Source organism: Camelina sativa, chromosome 20 (assembly GCF_000633955.1).
Source record: "Camelina sativa cultivar DH55 chromosome 20, Cs, whole genome shotgun sequence".
In the NCBI taxonomy this organism is placed as follows: Eukaryota; Viridiplantae; Streptophyta; class Magnoliopsida; order Brassicales; family Brassicaceae; genus Camelina; species Camelina sativa.
In genome coordinates, this window is record NC_025704.1 from 17,826,760 (window position 1) to 17,844,322 (window position 17,563).

General features: G+C 33.9%; 5 protein-coding genes across 7 annotated transcripts in view; 3 read left to right on the plus strand and 2 right to left on the minus strand.

Moving 5' to 3' along the window:
- LOC104771101 (U-box domain-containing protein 51-like) overlaps positions 1 to 804 on the minus strand; it is a 3,373-nt gene extending 2,569 nt beyond the window's left edge. The window contains exons 1-3 of the mRNA XM_010495571.1: positions 630 to 804; positions 449 to 531; positions 19 to 356 (exon numbers count right to left, since the gene is read on the minus strand). Coding sequence (XP_010493873.1) covers positions 19 to 356; positions 449 to 531; positions 630 to 804 — 596 coding nt within the window. The remainder of the gene's footprint in view (positions 1 to 18; positions 357 to 448; positions 532 to 629) is intronic.
- LOC104771103 (protein PLASTID MOVEMENT IMPAIRED 1-RELATED 2-like) lies at positions 4,939 to 9,017 on the plus strand. Of its 3 annotated transcripts, none has more exons than XM_019241671.1 (4): positions 4,939 to 5,195; positions 5,308 to 7,431; positions 7,551 to 8,487; positions 8,800 to 9,017. In XM_019241671.1, exons 2-3 carry the CDS (start codon positions 5,318 to 5,320, stop codon positions 8,482 to 8,484), a joined length of 3,048 nt encoding a protein of 1,015 aa, XP_019097216.1. In that variant the 5' UTR covers positions 4,939 to 5,195; positions 5,308 to 5,317; the 3' UTR covers positions 8,485 to 8,487; positions 8,800 to 9,017. The 3 variants fall into 3 exon arrangements, with proteins under 3 accessions (XP_019097216.1, XP_019097215.1, XP_010493875.1); XM_019241670.1 differs by having other exon boundaries at positions 8,812 to 9,017; XM_010495573.1 differs by lacking the exon at positions 8,800 to 9,017 and having other exon boundaries at positions 4,940 to 5,195; positions 7,551 to 8,725.
- LOC104771102 (probable WRKY transcription factor 50) lies at positions 9,263 to 10,878 on the minus strand. Its single transcript, XM_010495572.2, has 3 exons — positions 10,339 to 10,878; positions 9,858 to 9,996; positions 9,263 to 9,592 (listed from the first exon to the last, which is right to left on the minus strand). The coding sequence occupies exons 1-3, from the start codon at positions 10,595 to 10,597 to the stop codon at positions 9,469 to 9,471; spliced, it is 522 nt and encodes a 173-aa protein (XP_010493874.1). The 5' UTR covers positions 10,598 to 10,878; the 3' UTR covers positions 9,263 to 9,468.
- LOC104771104 (GDSL esterase/lipase 1-like) lies at positions 12,208 to 14,171 on the plus strand. Its single transcript, XM_010495576.1, has 5 exons — positions 12,208 to 12,521; positions 12,633 to 12,760; positions 12,935 to 13,168; positions 13,299 to 13,554; positions 13,688 to 14,171. The coding sequence occupies exons 1-5, from the start codon at positions 12,257 to 12,259 to the stop codon at positions 13,927 to 13,929; spliced, it is 1,125 nt and encodes a 374-aa protein (XP_010493878.1). The 5' UTR covers positions 12,208 to 12,256; the 3' UTR covers positions 13,930 to 14,171.
- The window catches only part of LOC104772622, a 6,879-nt gene continuing 6,251 nt past the window's right edge, over positions 16,936 to 17,563 (plus strand). Inside the window, exons 1-3 of the mRNA XM_010497213.2 lie at positions 16,936 to 17,269; positions 17,352 to 17,410; positions 17,501 to 17,551. Of these exons, the coding sequence (XP_010495515.1) occupies positions 16,990 to 17,269; positions 17,352 to 17,410; positions 17,501 to 17,551 (390 nt within the window). The 5' untranslated portion in view covers positions 16,936 to 16,989. The remainder of the gene's footprint in view (positions 17,270 to 17,351; positions 17,411 to 17,500; positions 17,552 to 17,563) is intronic.

Consider the following 17,563-nt stretch of genomic DNA (forward strand, 5'->3'; position numbering starts at 1 on the left):
AAAAGGTTGGTTCACTACCTAGGTATAAGATCTTGCTCGCTATCCGATAAAGATTGGATTAGAAAGCCGGAAGACGGTATACGAGGCGGGGCAAGCGTATTGGTGATAGGTCTTTGCGCTGGTCGGGAAGACTGAATTTTTCCTCCTTTCGAAATGACATAAACCGAACAAAACTCAGGCGTAGATTTCATTATGTTAGCTTGCACCTCATGTGGTTTACTAAACATGAAAGACCTAGCGAAGGTGTTCTTCGAGGATGCTCCCAATACAAGATTGTTAACCAGATTGTTATTAACATATTCCAAGATTGCTGTTGTAACGTCCGAATCATCTAGAATAACCTCCTTCATAGAAATCTACTAAGAGTAGCATGCATGGTATTAAAACATATATGTATGTTTATGCTTGAAAAAATTTGTATGAAAGATGAAAGAAGGATTATACATACCCCTTTTCGTGCACAATATCCTCGGTATGGAATAAAAAGCTGATTTAGTTCATCACTATTCAAGTTGGTTCCATTACCTCCATCTGCAAATTTCATTCAAAATCTTGAACATTGAAACTACTGATTCCGAAAACAAATTCAAGATTATACGTAAAGATGAGTACATATATAAGGTGCCTACGATTTGAGCTTTTGAGACGAACATGGACAAGAATCATGACTGGATTATGAATCATATTGAGGAGATGGTCGATGGCCCAACGAATAGCGTAATTGCTATGCTTCTCTTTGTCTACTGCAACTACTGTCGAGTTTACCGGAGAATGGATATCGTCTGACGAGTACGGTGAAGCCATCAATGATCATACAACACTAGCTAGGCTAGGCATAATTAATGTCACCACAAAGAAGCTTGTGGTCTAACTTTCTCTTTTCTCAAATCTGACGGACGAGACATCAAGTTTCTACCAACCACTGATTAGTATCTCCTTTTCTTTCGGTCAAAAGAAGAAGAAAAAAAATGTATTTTTAGACATGTATTAGCAATACATATCTACTAGTAATTTTTAGTTAAATGGAAAATTATCCTTGTTGTTTGTGTTTGTTTCATAACAAATACATTTTCTAGATATACTGCATTGATAAATCATATATATGAAACTTGGCTAACTCTCGTGTCACATCATCATTCCAGCATCTGCCACATGTCTATAATTAATGTTAACTTTAAAATATATAGCTCTTTTTTGTCTTGCCCAAAGGTTAATAATTCATTCATCATTGTCCATATTTAATTGTAAAAATCATCACTAACTAAAATTAAACTTTTTCATCTTATATAGAGATGTTGTGATGAAGGGGAAGAGTTGGGGTATAAAGGAGAGATCACAAAAGATTGATGCAAACATTTTTTTAAAAAATCAAATAAAATCAACATTGCTCCGTAAATTGCTTTGTTCATGTATTTTGTTTTATTAAAAGTTTATGTCTCTATAAGCTTCTCTCTTTTCCAGCTAAACAAGGTTATACATGAATCTTATGTTGTGCCTTTTGTGTGAGTGATATTGTTGAAAAGGTTGCTAGCTAGAAAAATACTTCAATACGTTAATTTCAATTGCATTAGTGAATGATAAGAAAACTAAAAATTACAATAATCAAATCATCAAAACATGACATTTAAAATGATAAAAAGTACAAAATAAAAGAAAAGAAAACCCGCGGCAAATACTTATTAATAATTATGACAAATTAATAATTAATGAAAGATTTATTTTTCATGACACATTTATTTATAAAGACACCACATACTTTCATAATATATGATAAATTTGATATAATGTCTGGTACATTTATTTTTCAAAGTTACTTCTAATATATTTTTTTTTGGTTAAAAAATTGTCATAGCAGACCTTTTTACAGCAAAATAATTACTAGATTGATGTTTAATGATTACAAATTTGTTTTAGGTTATGACAAATTTTTTAATTTAATCATAAATCTATAGTTTGATAACAGATTTGTTAACATTTTTAAAAAATTACTAAAATGACATACGTGAAAACCATATGTTATGGTAGATTTGTTTACGTTAAGACAGTTTTTTTTTTGTTTCCAAAAATCTGTTGTTTGATAACAGATTTCTTAGATGTAAATATAGTGACAATATTTTTGTTTACGTTAAGACAGTTTTTTTTTTTGTTTCCAAAAATCTGTTGTTTGATAACAGTTTTCTTAGATGCAAATATAGTGACAATATTTTTGTTTTCTGTTATGACAGTTTTTTTTGTTTCCAAAAATCTGTTGTTTGATAACAGATTTCTTAGATGTAAATATAGTGACAATATTTTTTTTTTCAACCACACATTAATTAAATTAAAAGATAACTCCTAGATACAATATTTTTGACAATATTGACAATATTTTTGTTTTATGTTATGACAGTTTTTTTTTCGGCTTCCAAAAAAATTATATTTTTATACATCATTATTTTTTAATTAATACTTTTGTCATCATTAAATCAACAAGACCCAATTCATAGCCAAAAAATATTACGCGAGGTAAAGCGACTTAGTGGAGTCAAACTCCGGTAGGATTGATCGCAGAGGTGATGCTGTAACCACTTGACTAAAGACACCTCCCTTTTAACTAATACTTATAAACATCATATTTTCTAAATTATATTTTTATACATTATATATATTTTTTTCAATTTTTTCTGATTTACATTTTATTATTTCTAAAGAATAAAACTTAATAAAAATAAAAGTTTGGGTTTTTGGTCATTCTGCATAAATATTATGTCAATCTAGTAATCATATATTATAGTATGTCAATTGAGTTATTTTTACCCAAATTTATATCAATCTGGTGAATATTCATTTTTTATTACATTATCATTAGATTATGGGAGAAATATTAAATTGACCCAAATTAAGAGTTTAATTACTAAACTAACTCATAAAATATGAGGGTTAAATGAGTTATTTTTTTACCTAAAATACCCTTTTTGCTTTATTAGGAAAAAAAATAAAGTCAAATTTACCCTCCCAGAACTTTTTTTTAAGAAAATCTAAATATTTTCAAAAGTCTGCTGGAATAGTTGTGACAGATTTATTTGTGTACGACAGATTTATTTTTGCACAACCGATTTATTTTTGTATGACAGATTTTTTATGACAGACTTATTTTGGACGACAGATTTTTTTAACACAGTTATGACAGATTTATAATTGATGACAGATTTATTTTTCACGACAGACTTATTTATAAAGACATCACATATTTTCACAATATAGACAGATTTGTAAAATGTCTGGCAGATTTATTTTCCTCAGTTATTTCAGATTTATTTTCTTAATTAAAAATCTGTCGTAACATGACAGATTTTTTTACAAAAAATAATTACTAGGTTAACCTCTAGTGATAATAGATTTGTTTTAAGTTACGACAGATTTTTTAATTTAACTAAAAATCTGTCGTTTAATAACAGATTTATAACATTTTTAAAAAATTGCTAAAATGACCTATGTGAATACTATATGTTATGGCAGGTTTTTTACGCTATGACAGTTTTTTTATTTGCTTCCAAAAATCTTGTGTTTGATAACAGATTTATTAGATGTAAAATGTAAATATAGTGACAACAGATTTGTTTTAAGTTATATTTTTCAGTCATATTTTTATTAATTATATTTAATATAAATCATATTTTCAAACTCTTATATTTAAAGCATATTTTATACATTTTAATTTCCTAAATCATATTTAAAAAATTAACCTCATATTTTAAAATCATATTTTTATATATTATATTATATTTTCATAAATCTTATTTTAATACTTTTTATATACATTACTTTTTTAGTTATAATTTCATACATTATATTTTCAATAAAACTTATTTAAACTATATATGTTAAACTTCATATTTTTAAATCATATCTTTTAAATATTTTTATAAACAATTTTTTGAATATTATTTTTATACATTATATTTTAAATCATACTTTATTTTTAAAAATTATATTAAAAATAAAAATTCTATTTTTTAATCATTTTATATTTCTCATTAATCATATTTTAAATCAAAATATTAAATGCTATATTGTATTTTCGTTTTAAAAAAATAAATAAATAACAAATTTTCTGGGTTTTTAGTCTATTTTTAATCACTTTATATTTTTCATTAATCCTATTTTTAAATCTAAATATTAAATGCTATATTGGTTTTTTTTTAAAAATTTTAAAAATTAAAAAGAAAATTTTCTGGGTTTTTAGTCTTTTTACCTTAAAATTGTGTCATTCTAGTTATTGGATAGGTTGGAGTGTTAATCTAGCAATTAATTGCTAAATTTATGTCAAACTGGTATATTTTCACTTAGATTATATCTTTGTAAAACCAAAAACAAACCTAATGTTTTTATAATTTTCTGTTGATTTTTTTTTATCGGCTAATTTTTTGTTGATTTTATCGTTGACAATGAAAAATCTAACACATTACAGTATTTGGAAAACGAACAAATCCTTGTATTATATAGTCCATATACAAAGAAGAATAAAACAATATTTTTTTTCATCATCTAGAATTAAAGATTCGTAAAATGCAAATTCATAGGCACATGATGGCAAATTCAATGTGTGTAAAATGAAAAATGCACGCCGTTTCTTCTAGTGGTCATGCAGTTTTTATAACACAGTTTGTTTTATCTCGCTTTCACTTTCATCAAATAAAAAGATTTTGAAAGATTTTATGAAATAAAATGAAAACTCTTTCATTAAATAAAAAGATTTTGAAAGATTTTTCAAGATTAGGAAACACAAATCAGCAAGATTTAAAATAACTTCCTAAACAAATTTTTTATAGAATCTTTCATTTTTACTTTCTAATTTTCTATGATTTTAAAAGTCAGCCAGATTTTTAAAAACACAAAGTCATTAAAATTCTTTCTAAATCCTAAACCAATACCTCCCCTTAGTCTTCCCCCTTAGTCTTGATTACTAATTACTTCTTCATCTTCTTTTTTTTTGTTCTTCCTCCATGGTTACGTCACTGCATTCACCACCACCACCACCAACAACAACACTCCAATTTGGACCCACCCGAATCAAATGAAACCCTACCGGAGAACTCATCAATTCACTCACGCTTTTCCCGTGAAGTCATCAAAAATTTTCTATTTTTAGAATCCCCAAAAGATTTCTAATTTGTTTCGTTTTCCACGCCTTTTCAAAAATCCTTTGGAAACTGGTAAGAACCACTTCTCTTCTGGGTTAGTTTTGTTTCCTTTTAGAAGCTAAACCTCAAAGTTTTGATTTTTACGGTCCGGGTCTTGCTCAATTTCAATGACTTGATCAAACAGAGTGTAAGCAATGTCTGTGAATGGTGGTAGAGAGGAATCATCGGGAGATTCTTATAATGGGCAGCTTTTGAGAGACATTAAAGAGGTAAGTAAAGCTCTTTACTTGAACAACAGACCTGAAAGATCGGTTCTTTCGTTGTCACCTCCTGTTCGATCTAAATCTGTTTCCAGAACTACAGAGATTGGGTTAGTGTTGTCTAATAAAAAGAAGAAATCTTTGGTGCCATGGGATTGGAAGAGACCTTTGAAAGCTATAGCTCATTTTGGGCAGCGTAGGTTTGATGTTTGTTTTCTTCTACATGTTCATTCCATTGAAGGGTTGCCTTTGAATATGGATGGTACTAAGTTAGTTGTGCAGTGGAAGAGGAAAGATGAGGTTATGTCTACTCAGCCTTGCAATGTTTTGCAAGGAAATGCTGAGTTTGAAGAGACTTTGATGCATAGATGCTCAGTATACGGTAGCAAACATGGGCCTCATCGTTCTGCTAAGTATCAAGTGAAGCTTTTCTTGGTTTATGTCTCTCCTGTTGATGCTCCCTGGCTTGTTCTAGGGAAGCATTGGGTTGATCTCACCAGGATATTACCGTTGTCTCTAGAGGAACTTGAAGATACAAGAAGCTCGAGAAAGTGGAATACGAGCTTCAAGCTATCAGGTCTGGCAAAGTCTGCAGTGTTGAATCTAAGTTTTGATTACTCAGTTGTCACTAGTTCAGTATGTGATTCAACTAGTGGAAATGTGATGCTGAAGCGGGTTGGTAGTGTTCCAAGTGTGGACCATAGATCTTCGTTGCTTGATGATGGAAAGGTCTTCAATCAAGTCTCACCAAGTCCGAGTCTGGATCTTTCCAAGTCAATCGATTTTCTCTACGAAAAATTTAGCGAACAAAATTCACAAAGATCAACAGGAATTGAGATCCAGTATGAACACAAGGGGGAAACTAAAGTGGGCCTTGGTTTGGAGACTGATGATAAGCAAGCAGATGACTCTGGCGACACCGAATTTGTTTTCACCGAAAAAGGAGTAGAGATGTTTCAGAAAGAAAGATCCATTTTGGAAGAGAACACTGATCCAAATGCGGAGTCTTCGAGAATTGAAATTATTGATGTCCATGAGATACTTAAAGAGGAAGATGAATTACTTTTTGAGGAATCCCATTTTATTGATCAGTTATCAGTGGCCGAACCAAAAAATGGACCAAGTAATATATTACCGAACCATTCAGTTGATGGAGCATCCAAGTCAGCTTTCAGTAGCAAGGTACTTTCTGAGTCATCCGAGATTAAATCTTCATTGACCATGGAAGATTCTACTGAGAATAATATTTTTTTGGAAGTTAAATCTAGTTACAAAGCTGCAAAAATATCAACGAAGTCACTTAGCTTGGATGACATTACGGAGTCTGTAGCTAATGATTTTCTAAAAATGCTTGAACTTGAGGAATGTTCTTATGTTTATACATCAGATGGTGAACCTACATCTCCTCGCGGATCTCTGCTTCGAGAGTTTGAAAAGGAAGCTTTGGCTTCTGGAAACTTTCTCTTAGATATAGATGGAGACGCAGAATATGTGTCTGATATTGATGAGGAATCGAATGATTTTTCATTCTCTGCAAGTTCTTTGGGTGTTGGGGAAAACAAGCGTGAGCGAAAATCTCAGCTGTTAATAGACACAAGTAAGGCCAAGGTACTTGAAGACTTGGAAACTGAAACTTTATTACGAGACTGGGATTTAGATGATGACAGTTTTGGGAACTCTTTATCTGTTTGCTCTGATGGATTCGGGAGTCCAATAGAGCTTCCGGATGAGGAGGGGGTAGATTTGCTGCCATTTGGAGATTATATTAGTCGTTCTGCTTGGAAAAAAGGGGGAGGTTATATCCGGTCCATAAATCCTTTACTGTTTAGAAAGTGTAAGGATGCATCACATGATTCACATCTGATCATGCAAGTTTCAATCCCGCTGGTATTAGTATCAGTATTAGGTTCTGATATCCTTGAAATACTCCAAAGTCTGGCAGCTTCTGGAATTGAAGGACTTTGTTCTGAAGTTAATGCATTAATGCCTTTGGAAGATATCATGGGGAAGATGATACATGAAGTTGTCGATGATGCAAGATTTGAGAGGTTCAGATGCTTTCCACCATGTTGATTCATTAAGCATTGGTTTTTTACTTTTCCAAGTTTATTCTTAAAAGACATAGTCGTCATATGTTTTTTTTTTCTGTTTTTTTTATGACTTACAGAATTGGACATGATTGGTCTGACAATAGTAAAGGTGTCGTGGTTCAAAAACCAACAGGACAGCTGGATTTATTTCCTTCAAACGAAGAATTTGGAGGCTTTGGATCCAATATGTGTCCAAGTTACGTACCACTTGAACATATCGCTTCCTTAGCTATTGATGAGATATACCTTCTTGCTGTAGAAGGATTAAAGATTCAATGCAGCATGTCAGACCAAGATCCACCGTCAGGCATTTCACCAAAACCCATGGATCAGTCTGATGCTCTAGAGTTGATGAGTTTTTCCTTACCGCTGGATGAGTGGTTAAGGCTTGACCATGGAATGCCAGACAACAAAGATCAAACCAGCAAGCAAATGGGAAATAAAATATTAGTGCACCATGCCTATCAAGATCAAGCTTCAAGTGGAAAGGGTCATATGTTAAGGAGCGAGTTGACACTTGCTCTTCAAGTGTTACTTAGAGATCCATTCCGAACTAATGAACCTGTTGGTGCATCTATGCTTGCTCTGATTCAAGTTGAAAGGTCTTTGGATTCCTCATATCCATCTGTGTGTAGTTTGGCTCAAGAAGTAGGAAAGAAGGGGTCTCCTGGATACGATTCACAGTTGTGGAGAATCACTAGCATTGGTCTTGCGGGTTTGAAAACTGAGCATGGAGTAGACCATCCGTGGTGTACGAAAACACAGCAACAGTCTGGATACCGCTGGTTAATTGCAAGTGGTACTGATAAAACCATCAAGTGTCAAGCTTCAGAGTCAAAGGCGATTATCGTATCAAACGCACAAGCAACCAGATATAGCTTGGACTCATTGTGGAGTATAACATCTGATGGGCACCATCAAGAAGGTGATTCGAGTAGCTCTGATACCTCTGTTTCTTTTACAAGAAACTTGGACGTGATTTTTTCAAAAGAACTAACAGAAAGATCGTGAGAGGTACATTTCCGTCGGCGTATATTATCATACTTCTCTGTTTCCACTTTCTGCTTAAGAGCTAGTCATTTTGATGTGAAAGCAGTCTTGTTCATGATGGAAAATATGCCATCTGCTCTTTTTCTAGTTTATAAAAAAAAAAAGTAGATTCAGATGTTATCAGTTTTATCAATGTGTATGAGAAATGATTTTTTGGTAAATATACTCCATATGCGAATTCAAGGTCTTCATCTTTCATCTATGCTTGTTTCTTTTAAAAACTTGAATCATAGTTATTCCGGTGTCTCAAATATATGATTTTCCCTTTGGTGTAAGTACTGCCTTTAGGATCACTGTGTTGAGAAAAGACATGACATCAGATACAAGGGCATTCATAAGAGTATATCAAAGGTGAAAGCTTCATCCCCATCTCACTCTAGAGGGTCAAGGCTATATATATTCAAGGTAAATGCTACATGGTAAGAGGCCCCTCTATGATTCTTTGTAATGGCTCATTTTTGGATTTTGATTAAATTGTTCTGCTCTATAATCTATTCTTTGTGCATAGCTTCTCCATTACTAAATCTCTTGATGCCATATGCATGTATGGCTGGTAAAATATTATTGTGTTCATCAGTGGTTTGGGAGTTGTTCTGCTAATTTTCTGCTTATATTTGCATTGATATTCCACGATTGCTAATTTCTGATATAATATGAGCAGCTTTGAACTTCTAATTCACCGATTCTCACTTATAACAAAATGAGATTCTATAGAATTAGAAGTACTACAGATTCAGAATGTCAAGAATCTCTCAAAATTTTGTGACATGTGAAACAATTTACAATGAATATAAAGAACTAGAAGCAGTTTAAGTAACATAACCATCGTGCACATTTTTATTTATTCTTTCAGCCATAGAAAATTTGATTCAAAAGGTGAATCCCCTGTATTGTGTAGCATGGGTTCACTATCTTTTCTCAGTCAATGTAATCTTGCCTTGTGCCTTAGTTCATGCTTGAGTGATTGTGGGAGCCCTCGTAAGTTGTTATCACAAAGCTAGGATCATCTCTATCTCTTTCAACCCTTTTCTTCACAGGACAGCCATCAACTGAACATTTGTAGTAATTTCTGCAAATTAGATTCGAAATAATTACAATTAACCAGTGGGTACTCTTGGTGTAATTGATTTCAGGTCATAAGAAAATAATAGCAATGTCCTAGAAAACAGTTCAACTTAAACAGGCATGTCATTTTGCAGCTTTTGTTTTCTCACAGTTGTCTACTTCTTTAATATTTGAGTAATTTAGAAACATGGAAACTGACTCATCTCAAGAATAGGAAAGGGTTGAATTTGAAAGATGTGATAAGGAATTGAGAAATTGTTGTTCCTTACCTGGGATTTGGGCTGTTCTTCACCATCTTCTTCCCATACTTTCTCCACTTGAACCCGTCGTCAAGCACTTCCACCTCAGACCGTGTCTTGAATGCAACTCTCTCTTTAACTTTCTTTTTTTCTTTCTTAACTTGGTTTTCTTGCATAGGGAAATATGGGGAAAAAACAGAATCAGCATAGGACCTGTGAACTCCAAATAGACATGCCATTTTGATTTACCTAAAAGTCTTAGGTTCAAGTTCTAATGTCTAGGATCAGCAAGCGTTATATAAGCACGGGCTTGTGTCTTTGCTTTTCAAAGGCTATCTTTGAACCCAACCCTCTTATATTCTGGTTTTGCAAGGTTGTATGAAATCGTCAAATGTAAAGGAGTATATTTATACATATTTGGCAGATCTTTGGATCACAGCTACATATTAGGACGAGCTGAATCCTTGACTGTTTAAATTTACAGATTCATATGAATCAAAGAGAAACTTACCGGCTGAAGCAGTGGCTGTAGCGGAAACAGAAGTGTTGGTACTTGGAGATTCGGGATAACTGAAACTGCTCGAGGAACCTGAGAATAAGGCAGCAGCGATATCACTAGTTTGATAACCATAAGATTGATTCATCCCAGAAACCGCAGACAAAAGATCGTCGTCCATCCATTCATCTGACAACTCTAGCTCTGGCAGCTCGAACCCTGAGTGGGTATCATCTGTTATACTCCTCGCCATGTTTGCCTCTGCATCATTCATACTCACCACTATCTATACACATATACGAACGTGTGTTCTTCCCTTTTTTGGGTCTGAAGACTAAAACTTTCTAAAGGAAGCTTCAATGTTTTAGTGTTTGTAAGAAATGTATACTCGTTGGTACATTCCATATGGTAACTTACATAGGAAGATGGATACTTTAAAGACGTCTTTAGTCTTTCTCTTTGACAAAGACTAGTAGTTGACTTGTGTCTTGGTCCTCAATGTTTTTGGAAGTCTTCTCAGAAGTCTTCTTCTAGTGTGCAAGGGACTTAAGGCTTAAGTTACGCTACCACAATTAATTTATTTAGTTTATTTTTTTTCCTTTGTATTTTATCAATATTGTTACATATTTAGCAATATTCCTCTATGCTCATGTCTTGATGTGATTTGTTTTGTTTCTGAAAAAAAAAAAAACTACTTTTGTTTCAAAGTGTGAAATGAGTTTAAGCAATAAAGACATCATTGACTGAAATTAAATGACAAAAGATAGATTCTGTTTGGATTAGACTGTTGAGTTTATTTTTCAACATTTGGTTGCCTTCTTATCTTTCAATAGGCAAGTAAAGAACACTTTGAATTTTCTAGTCAAGCGAACTTGTTCATAGGTTCGCAATGCCTTGTGCACTAAGGCGGGGTCATATACTAATATTAATTCTTTTCTTTTTTCATTATATAGAGTCTTGTTAAAGCTTACAAAAGTAACTAAGGATTCCATAGGTAATAGTATGTTTCAGTGTGTCTAGGTACTATGAAAATTGCAATATCTATCTTCTCGGAGGAAGACATAACGACTTCAACTATATAAATCATATCATGGGTTGCAAATTCGTAAAATTACTAAGTGAGAGCCAAATTTAGTTAGTTTTTGACATTTTTAGAAGTACACATAAAACGTGGATTGATATCGGTTGTACCTTAATTTAGTTAGTTTTTGCAATGTTTATCAAAGCCGTGGGATATATAATAAGCACACAAAACAAAAGCAACTAATTTGAGTAAGTTGTTTGGTGACGACAGTTAATGTGTAGCTAACTACAAAATTTATAAATGTTAAGTTTGTAGAAAACCATCCTTCCATGTATTGGTCACCATGTATAGCTCATTCTTTGGATGAAAACAATCGCTCTTTTCACATAGTATTAAGTATTAACTATAAAGTAACATATATCTTGCCACCTTAAAATAATTAAGATTCCATTAAAGCCTAGTTGCTCACCAGTCACCGCAATGGAAAAAACAATAGCATTTGATTTAATAATTTTTATAATTTAATCAGTTCACATGATAACAAATAACATTCCATTGACCAGACATCCCGTGAAAGACAAGAAACTGATATACAGCTTTTTATATCAATTATTTCAAGCATATTTTTATACGAAGTTTGACTGACTATCTCAATTTTTGTTATTTTATATATAGTTCCCTCACATATTATAATCAAATTCAGACCATTCAAAGAGAAAATCTCTTAATTTAATCTACAAAATCAAAGTGGGAAATATAATTGTCCAGAAACGTTTGCGATGATTTCTCTTAATATTTTTTTCAAGCTAGCCTAGACTCACTAACACTTATGATCTATATAAACTCACAAGAGGTGTTCTACTTATATATCACAACTAGATCAATATTAGCTTAAGAATACGATTTTATATGGCAAACATTGAGCGGTTCGGTTCAATATTCTTACTCTTTCTGACTATAATTTTATCGATCAATTCTATAAGCTGCGAAAAAAGTCTGTTAACAAACCAAGCAGCATTGTTTGTGTTTGGAGACTCGTTGTTCGACGTTGGCAACAATAATTACATCAACACATTCAGAGCTGCTCAGGCTAATGTTTGGCCGTACGGTCAGACCACATTCAAGTTCCCAACCGGGAGAACTTCAGATGGCCGTTTGATTCCAGATTTTATCGGTAAAAAAACCAAAAAAAAAACATACGCATCGGAAAAGTCATTTATAAATCTCTACTTGTATCTAATGATATTAATATTATTACTATCATTATTATTTGCGATGAATGCAGCGGAATATGCATGGCTACCGTTGATACCACCGTATCTAAAGCCCGGAAATAGCGTAAATCAGTTTACTTACGGTGTTAATTTCGCTTCTGCCGGCGCTGGAGCCTTGGTTGAAACTTATCAACTACAGGTACTTTCGTTATCATAATATTTCAACATATTTGCATACAAACAAAGAAACCATATAAATTTGATTTTTGGAGATATGTTAGTCTTTATTAACAAAAAGGTTGATATATTGGATGTTACTTATTATATCTCTATTCTAAGTTGTTTTAACAATTATACTTTGTCTCTTAACCAGAATGTGATACCGTTGGGAAGTCAGTTAAAGAACTTCAAGAACGTGGAGACGATGTTTAAAGAGAAACTAGGAGATGTAGAGACCAAAAGAATAATCTCGAAAGCTGTTTATCTCATTCATATCGGTCCTAACGACTATTTCTATCCTTTCTCCCGCAACATCTCCTATTTTCAATCCCATAGCAAAGACCAATTTGTAGATTATGTTATCGGTAACACTACAACTGTGATCGAGGTACTTTATATATATGGACTAAATACCAAAATATTATTATTTGCTTTGAAATGATCATACTGTTACAAAAATAATGTTGATCACACAATAGCTCTGAAAATAACTAATAATTTCTTTTGTTCTTTGAAAGGAAATTTATAAAATGGGAGGGAGGAAATTTGGGATCATGAACATGGGTCGACTCGACTGTGTTCCCGGAATGCTAACCTTGGATCCAACAAGAATAGGATCATGTTTTGAGCCGATCACCGAGTTGATAAACCTTCACAACGTCAGAATTCCTAATGTTTTGAGAGATGTACAACATCGATTTCACGGATTCAAGTACTCCCTTTTTGACTCCTACTCCTCTGGAACAGAAGCTATGGAGAATCCTACAAAATACGGTATCAAGCTTTATGTGTTAATTTTTGGTTTTCTTTATAATATCTATACCATATATGTACGAGGCACAAATACAATGCATGCTTTTAATAATCGTGATACTTTTTTTTTTGTCTTTTGTTTTGGTTATTAAAGGCTTTAAGGAAGTGAAGAAGGCTTGTTGTGGAAGTGGACCGTTTAGGGGAAGCAGTACTTGTGGGTATAAATCAGGAGCATCACGTGATTTCGAGTTATGCGAAAACGTTAGTGATTATATGTTCTTTGATGGCTCACACGCGAGTGAGAAGGCTAATCAACAGAACGCTGAGTTGATGTGGGACGGTCCGTCTGAACTCGTTGGACCCTTCACTCTCAAGATGTTGTTCCAAAACGTATAACTTACTTAAAATATTGAAATCTATGAATAAATGACACCGACGTGATGTAGTAGTGAAACTCGATATTACACTACTTTTTTATGCTATGAAGTTCATGGTTGTGTAATAATACTGAAATACAGATTGTCGAATCCAAAACTGAAATCCTAAAGGCAGCTTTATTAAAAATAAGACATGTTAGTAGGGTGAATTCTGACACCCCGGTTTGCGGAGAGGATTAAAAGAATTGATTTGACCATTTATATCACCAAAATGCACTTATCTTTTAGTCAAAGGTCCTGAAAGAACTTCAGATTTAAGCGTGTTTATGTTAGAATAGTTTCAGGATGTGTGACATTTTGGGAATGATTGACGAAACTGTGCGAATGAGAGCAAAACACAAGAAAATATCATGTCGTGATTTGTAGGGATGGTAAACAATTTTTTAAAGCCTCCCAGACGTAGCAAACTAACCATCGAATATGGATGAACTCATGGACTGAGAGTGTACATGGGACCTAGTAAGAGAGTTGGCGGTTGGGGTGTTATAGAAAATGTCTAAGGTATTTGGAAAACGATACAAGCATTTAGTCTGACCAAGCATTTGGTTTTAGAAAAATATTGATTATAGCGAAATTTTTTTTCTTCAAATATATATATTCTATAAATTAAAAAAATATATATATATCTATAAAGTAAATTATAAATAATCTCTCTATTTTTCAAAATTTTGGAGAACGATAATTTGAAATTAATGAGATGGTCAAAACCTTCATTAGAAGTCCTGAAATGCAATGTCCATGGGTTAATGAATCTCATGTGTAGTGGAGCATGGATTGCAAGAGATCAATGCATTACCTAAGCAAGTAATGGAGGATCTCAGTTTCATGTTTTCTCTTTCAAATAGACAAGTAATGCACCAAGGTGAACCACCTCGCCAGTCATCTCCAATGTCTATACCATCAACTAGGGGCAGAGCCGGTAAGGTGGGAGGGGGTCAGCTGACCCCATTAAAAAAAAATTCTGGTATATTTTTACTTATAAATAACAAAATGACACCCTCAAAATTTGTATTTTGACCCCATTAAATTTAAAACTTTCATCTTAACCCTAACAAATTTTACATTTTGACCCTATTAAAATAAAATTTATACTTTGATCCTCCAAAAAATTTGCATTTTTACCCCCAAAAAGAATAAAATTTTATATTGACTTCATAAATTTTACATTTTTATCTTATTAGAAAAAAAAATTTCTTCTGACCCCTCTCAACTTTTGGTCTGACTCCGCCACTACCATCAACATTTGCAAAGTTAATACGATCTCCCTAGGATGAAACTTTGATGGAGGCTGATGATAGGTGACGTGATTTTGGTGAAGATGATGGGCGAATGACTATACGAGTGACTATGTGTGAAGATCGAACAATGAAAACAATGATTCAACGGTGAGAAGTGTTTAGGTGGTGATATGGATTCGAAAACAGAGTGAAGAGTTTCTTAATCACAAAGTGTTTAGAAACTCGGAATCATGAACGCATTCACGAGTTCGGATTGAGAGAAGAAAGTATGACAATACTTGTTACATAAAACTTCTTCGCTACCAAACAAGGAGGCGTCGCTATTGGGTTTTATAATCAACCCTAAGGCTCGACACTCCAAACAACAGGAAATTCAAAATAAAACGACAAGGCGTGTAAAGGAAATAAGAAAACAACGAATCGTCTAGGGGACCTGTAGTAGTACAGAAGTCACTGGTATTAGTACAGAAGTCATGGTGACTTGTACATTATTCCCCATTGGTAATGACTTCTAGATAACTCGACGTAGTGATCCATTTGCCTCATTAAAAACCATACCGAGAAAACCCATTGGGACAAAACTCAGCTATGGGAAAAAGAGTACAAACTTCACACCCAAGTTATCTAGTTATCATTACCGGGTGAAGTCTTCAAGGTGGATATGTTGAAGACTTGGATCCTCGGTAGATTGAATGACCCGTCAGCTATGAGTGAATGAGCTTCCTTGGCCATCTCCTTAGCTCTTGAACGAGTGATCCTTCCTACGATCTCCAGTTTCTCTGCAGCTTCTGACTCCTTGCTGGCTACGATCATATCAAAAGTCGAGAAGTCAGTCACCGCCAATGTCTGCACCATCAGCTTCAAGCAAACATGCACTGATGCACCATCGATGTCTCCTAAAGCTCCACCCTCTACTCCTCCCATCTGAGCTGGTACAACAACAACATTTTGTATGACACCACAATTTTCTCCGAAAGCTCCAACCTCCTCAGCTCAAAACTGTTAAGCTCCAACAAATCCCACGATAATTTTGAAATTAATGAGATGTTCAAAACATTCATTAGAAGTCCTGAAATGCAATGTTCATGTTCCATGGGTTAATGAATCTCATATGTGTGGTGGAGCATAGATTGCAAGAGATCAATGCATTACCTGAGCAAGTAATGGGGGATCTCAGTTTCACGTTTTCTCTTTCAAATAGACAAGTAATGCACCAAGGTGAACCACCTTGCTAAGTCATCTCCAATGTCTAACCATCAACATTTGCTAAGTCGAGAAGTCAGTCATCCCCAATGTTTGCACCATCGATGTCTCGTAAAACTCCACCCTCTACTCCTCTCATCTGAGCTGGCACAACAACAACATTTTGTATGACACCACCATTTTCTCCGAAAGCTCCAACCTCCTCAGCTCAAAACTGTTAAGCTCCAACAAATCCCAGGGCGCCTTCAGCTAAACCCGCATCAGCATTTTCAGCTCCCACAACATTTTTTGCTCCCACAGCTTCTTTGGTTTAATTGTCTTTTAATTTTAGTCATCTTATGAGCATTTGTACGTTGTTTCTGCATAAACAATTCTTTGGAATTTAATAAAATTTTAGACCGCAAGAAAATAAATCTCCAAAATAATCTATAAAGATTTTACCGTAGAAATTACCTAGTTACTAATTTAGTTTTGGGTCCGGTTTAATAAACCGGTTATTAGAAACGGTGCATTTAAAGTCGCCAAGACGAAGAAGGGCACAAGAAGAAAGGGGTTTTAGAGCTTTTGTGAGAGTTATCATGGCTCGTCGGCACAAACCAAACACGCCGCCGGCAAAACAACGATTTTCCGGCGCCGAGAGTCACAAAACAAAGACCCCGCCTCCTGCTACTAAGAAACAGTTCACCGCCGCCGAGAGATCAGCTCTTTACGCTAGAAGAGAAGCAGCTAATGTACTCCGCTCCGTTCTCCGTGGTGACGCCGAGCGCAGAGCCGTTGCTTCCATCAAATCACTCGTCTTCAGCCCTTCCGTTCGCAACAAACGCGCCACTTTCGCTCTTGTTTGCGAAACTCTCAAGCGTATGTTAAAACTTCATAGTTTTCAAATTTGATTTTTTTTGGGATTGAGGAGAGATATGAAGTAGTTTTGTTGTGTATGCAGATCTTAGTGTGATTAAAGATGTTCTTGAGATTGCTAATGTATTAAATAGCAAATGGAAGGTATGTGTTTGTATGTATTCATCTTAATTTGCTAAAGACATTGCTGTGTTTCCATTTACCTTAAATGCTTGAGTTTTGTTTTGTTTGTAGAGGCAAGAGCCATTGGTCTACATTATTTGCTATGATATCCTTTTTGGCAAGGTAATATTAATA

What these genes read in the sequence shown, in the direction of transcription:
- LOC104771104 (XM_010495576.1), top strand. Translation starts at nt 12,257, where the DNA reads ATGGCAAACATTGAGCGGTTCGGTTCAATATTCTTACTCTTTCTGACT. An exon ending in TTGAAACTTATCAACTACAG is followed by an intron (nt 12,761 to 12,934) that starts GTACTTTCGTTA and finishes TCTCTTAACCAG; the next exon opens with AATGTGATACCGTTGGGAAG. An exon ending in ACACTACAACTGTGATCGAG is followed by an intron (nt 13,169 to 13,298) that starts GTACTTTATATA and finishes GTTCTTTGAAAG; the next exon opens with GAAATTTATAAAATGGGAGG.
- LOC104771103 (XM_019241671.1), top strand. Translation starts at nt 5,318, where the DNA reads ATGTCTGTGAATGGTGGTAGAGAGGAATCATCGGGAGATTCTTATAAT. An exon ending in GATGATGCAAGATTTGAGAG is followed by an intron (nt 7,432 to 7,550) that starts GTTCAGATGCTT and finishes TATGACTTACAG; the next exon opens with AATTGGACATGATTGGTCTG.
- LOC104771102 (XM_010495572.2), bottom strand. Translation starts at nt 10,597, where the DNA reads ATGAATGATGCAGAGGCAAACATGGCGAGGAGTATAACAGATGATACC. An exon ending in TACAGCCACTGCTTCAGCCG is followed by an intron (nt 9,997 to 10,338) that starts GTAAGTTTCTCT and finishes TCCCTATGCAAG; the next exon opens with AAAACCAAGTTAAGAAAGAA. An exon ending in AAGAACAGCCCAAATCCCAG is followed by an intron (nt 9,593 to 9,857) that starts GTAAGGAACAAC and finishes TCTAATTTGCAG; the next exon opens with AAATTACTACAAATGTTCAG.